This window comes from Takifugu flavidus, unplaced genomic scaffold (assembly GCF_003711565.1).
Source record: "Takifugu flavidus isolate HTHZ2018 unplaced genomic scaffold, ASM371156v2 ctg616, whole genome shotgun sequence".
Taxonomy (NCBI): domain Eukaryota; kingdom Metazoa; phylum Chordata; class Actinopteri; order Tetraodontiformes; family Tetraodontidae; genus Takifugu; species Takifugu flavidus.
The window spans coordinates 1-6530 of NW_026622228.1; the positions used below are offsets into that span (position 1 = coordinate 1).

General features: G+C 42.0%; 1 protein-coding gene across 1 annotated transcript; it reads right to left on the reverse strand.

The window, feature by feature from the left end:
• Nucleotides 1-3027: 3027 nt before the first annotated feature.
• On the reverse strand, nt 3028-6067 carry LOC130520965 (beta-1,4-galactosyltransferase 1-like). Its single transcript, XM_057024638.1, has 2 exons — nt 5674-6067; nt 3028-4245 (listed from the first exon to the last, which is right to left on the reverse strand). The coding sequence occupies exons 1-2, from the start codon at nt 6046-6048 to the stop codon at nt 3583-3585; spliced, it is 1038 nt and encodes a 345-aa protein (XP_056880618.1). The 5' UTR covers nt 6049-6067; the 3' UTR covers nt 3028-3582.
• Between the last annotated feature and the right edge of the window lie 463 nt (nt 6068-6530).

The window sequence follows — 6530 nt, forward strand, 5'->3', positions numbered from 1 at the left end:
CTTCACCCAGATGTCCCACAAGTTTGTCTAACTCCGCCAATTTAACAGAATTATCCAACCTCCCCAGCAGCACCGCATCATCAGGACCGACCCCGTCATCTCCACCTGCCACCTGAAGAGACGGCGCCCCGCCCCCAGCCAGAGCTACTGCTTTCGCTCCCCCCGAAGCATTGGAAGAGGTGTAATAGGTTTTAGGAGATTAACGTGACAAAGCTGCGTAGCCCGCTTGCGATCAGGAGTAGACACCACGTAATTCGTCTCAGAGATTTTCCTCTTGATCACATAAGGACCCGAAAACTTTGCAGCGAACGGAGACCCAGGGAGAGATAGTAACGCGAGCACTTGGTCTCCTGGACTAAACACACGGAGTTTAGATTTTTCGTCAAATCGTTTTTTCATTTGTTTTTGTGCTTCAGTTAAATTGTCACTGGCCATCTTCCATGCTAAAAATAGCTTCCGCTGAAAACCATGTACATAATCAACCAAGTTATCCGGTAAATCGGATATTTTGGTATCACCTCGTAAAACATCCAAGGGGCAGCGAACTTGGTGCGCAAACACTAATTGGTTAGGGCTAAACCCAGTGCTCTCCTGCACTACACTCCTGGCTGCGAGTAACAACCAGGGTAGGCCCTCTTCCCAATCCTGGTTAAGATCAATACAGTAAACTCTCAATAGAGACTTCAGTGACGCGGTGAAAACGCTCAAGAGCACCCTGGCTCTGAGGATGGTACGCATTACTAATATTGTGCTGAATAGGTAACTGGCGGAGTGCATCCGCAAAAGCAGCCGACGTAAAATTTGACCCCCTGTCACTCTGGACGACCCGGGGAATACCAAATACGGCCATAAATTGTGTCAATGCCTTTAGAACGTTTTTGGTGGTAATTGTTCTTAATGGATAGGCCGCAGGATAGCGAGTTGCTTGACACATAATAGTCAAAAGGTAAACGCTACCCGACTTTGACGGCGGCAACGGCCCCACACAATCAATAATTAAATGCCGAAATGGTTTGACCACCGACGGAATAGGCTGTAATGGTGCAGGCTCTATTTTTCATTTTGCTTTCCAGCCATTTGACACACATGGCAACACTTCACAAATTTAGCCACGTCTCGTTTTATCCGAGGCCAATAAAAATGTTCAAGTATTCGCCGATATGTTTTATTGACTCCAAAATGCCCAGACGCCTCTCCGTGCGCAGTTTCCAACACTACGTCACGATACCCTATAGGGATCACCACTTGGGTCACCGGACCTGCCACATCCGACTTCCCTGGGGGCGAATACTTGCGTAGCAGGAGACCTTGATCGATAGCGTACTCTGCACCCGTTAGAGGAGCTAGATCGTGTCGACAGATTTTTAGACATAGCCCTCGTCATTGCGCACGCTGTAAAGACCTCAGGAAACGCTGTAGAACAATCGTTCTGCTGTGTGTTTGGTACTGGATTAGTTTTAACCATAGGAGGCACAGGCTCGGGCCACACTCGACCGCCTGCTAGATTGTTGCCCAAAAGGACATCCACGCCATCAATTGGCAATGTAGGACGGACACACACCTACATTTACAACTCCATCAACCAACCCCGAGCTTAAGTGAATTTTATGTATTGGGACTGAAAATGAATTTAGACCAATTCCACGAATTAGCACACTCGTTCCCGTGTCTGACACATCATCAAAAGGCAAAACCTTTTCACTAATGAAACTAACGCAAGCTCCAGTGTCCCTCAAAATACGGACACGGACTTTCTTCGCATCGCCCACAATTGACACGAACCCCTCCGTAATAAATGGACTGTAGTCGATATGTTGAGTTGTAGTTGCGACATCTTTGCCATTTATGTTTGGGATCGGGCGCACCGACTCACGCTCACTTTGGGGGGCATCAGTTTGAGCTGGAGCCGCACATCCCACTGGTTTAGTGCTCCCAGAACGAATTTTATTCGATCGATGCGAGTAAGGACATTCCTTTTTCCAATGGCCTGGCTCAAAACAATAGCGACACTTTTCACCCGAATCGTCCTGATAGCGGGCTGCATTACCATGCCTGCTCGAAGGCCTCTTTGCGCGTCATTGCCCGAAAAGAACGGCGACCGAAACGGCTATACTCTGGTTGAGAACGATCTGGACGGCTATACTCCAATTGTGACCGATCACGGGAGGGTTTGTGAGTTAACACAAATTCGTCCGCAAGGACGGCGGCTTGAGCAGCGGATGTTACTTTATTCTCCTGCACATAGGTTGCAATCCTCTCAGGCAATATGTTCCTAAACTGCTCCAGGATTAATAAATCAGTCAATGTCTCGTAAGTATTTGCGCCCACAGACACACACCACCGATTGAAAAGGCTCACAAGTTCCCTGGCCACGTCCGTATAAGTTTGTTTGTCCGTTTTTCGCCAATTCCTAAATTTCTGTCGATAGTGTTCAGGAATTCTTTCATATGCTTTTAATACAGCATTTTTCACCGTTTCATACTCCCTTCTCTCCGCAGGTGACAACGCAATGAACGCCTCCTGGCCCTTGCCCGTTAAGACAGTTTGGAGCTGTTTATTTGGATGATGTAATTGTCCATAGTGAGACGTGGGGCGATCACATTGCGCGCACGCGCGCGCTCTTTGAGAGATTGGCATCGGCGAACCTCACTCTCAACTTGGCTAAGTGCGAATTCGCAAAAGCTACGGTACCTACCTAGGCAAAATCGTGGGGCAGGGGGCAGTATTACCTGATCCGAAACGCCCCAGCCACGTTCAGTCGCGAAATGCTCAAATAAAGAGAAAAAAAATATCTCTGGATCGCGCTCATTAAAGTTAGGCAGTAACTTAACCATATTATTCACATTGCCCTGCTCACTGCGATGATTACGCATCCATTCCATTTCCAACAAGCGCTCCTCTTCTTTAGTTCTCAACTCTAGTCTCTTCAGTCTTCTTTAATTCATAAAAGAATGAAAGTGAATCTGTTGACATGAAACCAATGTGCGTTCCCTTCATCACAAGACTAAAATCATTTTAACAAAGAGCTATGTCAAACAGAATGCTGTTTAATCTAATTTTTTTTTTTTTTAAGTTACAGAATGATACCAGATCCTCCTGGTGTGAACAAACCATTAAACATGAATGTAGATTCTTAAAAGCTGTGTAATGGCTAAAGTACAAAAGCCACAAAATACGGTGCTGCCACATTCATCCAGGTCATTGCGATCAGCCATTTATTTAATGCTCTTTTCTATACAGCTGTGACTCAGATCTGCACAAATAAACCTCAATGTGAGCACAACTTTTTTTAAAAGTATCCTGAAACATTCCGACATTTTTTCCATTTTGTTTTTATTTAAGCAGAGGATTAAAATGTATGATGCATTTTCCCATGCTCAGTCACATCCAATTAATATGTACAAAAAAACAAAAAAACAACAACATACTTTCTATTGACTCCCATATGTGTGATAGTGCCTCTAATGTTCAGCAAAGTAAACTGCAACCTCAATCCAAAGTCTTTCCCTGGAACGCCAACAATGGTCAGAATTCCAGCTCATGTTGTTGCTGGCAATTATAATTGCCTCTTCGCCTTTATTGTTATGGTGTCTTAATATCCACATTGATAAATGTGTACATTCTATCTTTCACAATGTCTTTTACTGTATAGTTTAAGGTATTAATCCCATCTTTATCCATAGTCACACGAGTGTGGGACAGTTTGTCCAGCCTCTCTGGATTGTCAGCATTGTGATCATCTCTATCATGTGTGATCATCTTGTACTTTCCTGTCATGTGATCAGGTCGATTAATGGACATGCCGTGGAAGATGACCCGCTTATACATGTCATCGTCCTCACCCCCCCAGCCCCAGTAAGTGTTTGAGTAGCCGTTAACAGTCAAGAACTGTTGCTTGGAAAAGGAAGAAACGCCACCAAAGATCGTGTTATAAGGCAGCTGGAAGTTGAACTTGTCAATAGCGACAGACAAGTGTCGGGGGGATTCGAAGCATCTGTACAAGTTCCGATCATCCATAGGGACCAGATCTACGTCGGAGAAGACAAAACACTCGTAATCGTAGTCCTTCAGCGCCTCAGCAAAGCCTACATTCATCAGTTTAGCCCGGTTAAATACTCCCTCTCCATCCTGGTTGATGACATAGATGCCATAGTCCAGCTGTTGCCGCACTAGCATGGGATGGAGGTAAAACAGCAGGTGCTTCAGGTGCTCATGCCGATTCCGATAGGGGATAATGATCGCCACCTAAGGAGATAAAATAAGCCTGATTTAAATACAAAGAATAATTTCCACTTTAGTCTTAATAAAAAAAGCAAAGTCTAAAAAAATGGCTTTCAGGATTTGCTAACATGTTTGTGGAACCTATTGTGGCATACAATCAATCAATCTTTATTTATATAGCGTCTGTTTCTAGGTGCTTTACAGAATCGCAGGGCCTGACCCCAAACAAGCGACAGTGGCAAGGAAAAACTCCCCTTTAACAGGAAGAAACATTGAGCAGGACCAGGCTCATGTAGGGGGACCCTCCTGCTGATGGCTGAATGGGTAGAGAGGGAAGAGAAGGGGGGAGGACAGGTAAAGGAGAGAATAGGTAAAGCATAATATAGCATAATACATTATATTAGCATAATTACAGTTTGTTGTAACATATATAATGAATAAATGTTTGTGTGTAATGAAGGTAGATATAATACAAGCATACAAGCAGTCTGAACTACACCAAGAATGGTCATATGGGGTGTCTGTCAAAGCTATCCATGATGATGTCCAAAATTAATACAGAAATCATATTTAAACAAGAGACAAAAAAAGCCCAATAATGTCCTCATTTTTGTGAAAACATCTCAGGATACAAGATGCCTTTTCAGTAGGTTCCTCCCTAATTTCTCACTCACTCCAGAATTTTTGAGTGGCACCTGCAAAAGCCTATTTTTTGTAATAAGGTATGACAATTACCTAGTTGACAGATGGTGTAACAGTTGGCAAACAGTTGACAGATGGCGTAACACCAATACAAATTACAAAAAGCAGGTGGGAGCTGAACAGCAGTGGAAGACAAACATAGAATGACAGTCCTGAAAATCAGATTACTGTTGCTGTGTTCATGAAAAAACAAGTGAGAAGCCCAAACATTGTTTTATACGTGTGAGCACTTCTAGCATTGTTCAAATTCTTTCTTCATTGAAACCTGCCTAAAGCACCTTCAGTGTTATTTCAGAATTTAGACTTTCCATGGTAGCAATTTAAAATGAAAATACTGAAGATTAAAAATAAATACATTAATTAAAAAATAAATACAATTTTAAAATTTATATATATATAAATACTGTATAACTGTATGTACACACACACACACACCACACACTTATATATATTATATATATATATATATGTATTTTCATCTTCTGTTTAGAGTAAGTCAAGGAATGTGTGCATCATGGTTTAGCTTTTTTAAACATCACTAATTGTTTTAATATGGTATCTTATTTTAAAAAACACATTTGTATAGCAGTGTCTCGTAATGATAAGCCGTCAATGCCCGTTCTCAGGCTAATGGACTTTAATAAATGTACTGTTTTGCACTTTTGCAGCTGGATTCATTTGATCAGTTCTACTTAATGTTTCTTCTTTAACTCTAATGAGGTTAGAGCTTTGTGGGAGTTCTTTTCTTACCTTGTGCTTGGAGACACAGTCACCTGGCTTGTGTCTTCCTCCATCTCGAAGAGAAGCACTGATTTTTCTTCTGACTTCATTCCAACTCCGGTTATGACTAAACTCCACCGAGAAAGGTCCAATAAGGTTCGGAGGATCGTCGGAGCAAGGTTTCAAACTGTTGTTGTTGCTTCCTTCTTTTAAAATTAGTCCCTCCAACAGCTCATCCAAATGCTTTTTTAAAGCCTGGGAAATGGACACTGTAGCATTTCCCATAACATCTTTTGGAGATAAATAATTTAAACTGATGCTTTGGCTGTGAAGCACAAACACAATTCCAGCCATCATAGTCACTAAAGCAGACAAAACTATAAAAACACTAAAATATTTCTGCATTGTTGACAACTCACAGTGTTGCACACTGAGACAAAAAGGTTTCACCTTCTATGGATAAAGGCAACAGAGGCAGAAAAACCGGTTTGTCAACCTGGTGAGCACCCGCTATTGGCTTCCACATTCTGAGGTCAGGTATTAACCACTATATTTTTTTCCGGCTCAAAGGATGACTCCCATGTCTGTATGGTCTTCCAGGAAATTTTACAGCTGTTGCATTAGTCCAGCTTATCACCTTTTATGTATCATCATAATTCTATTTATAAAAACAAAAACAAAAAACAATTTCCTTTACCATAGCTACATCAATGAATTCCATTTTCCTTTAGGTTTGGTCAAAGTTCATTTGATCAATGTCATTTCTTTTTAAAGTTAAACAAGTTAGTGAAGTGCTTTATTGGTTCATTTTACCTTCATAAATAAAGGCATGGCAGCAAATCATACCACCTAGCTCAAAGATAAAAAGAGAGAGCAATGTCCAACTT

Excerpts from the sequence above, each read along its gene's own strand:
- LOC130520965 (XM_057024638.1), bottom strand. The coding sequence starts at position 6,048 with ATGCAGAAATATTTTAGTGTTTTTATAGTTTTGTCTGCTTTAGTGACT. Across the intron at positions 4,246-5,673 it reads ACTGTGTCTCCAAGCACAAG|GTGGCGATCATTATCCCCTA; the intron begins GTAAGAAAAGAA and ends TTATCTCCTTAG.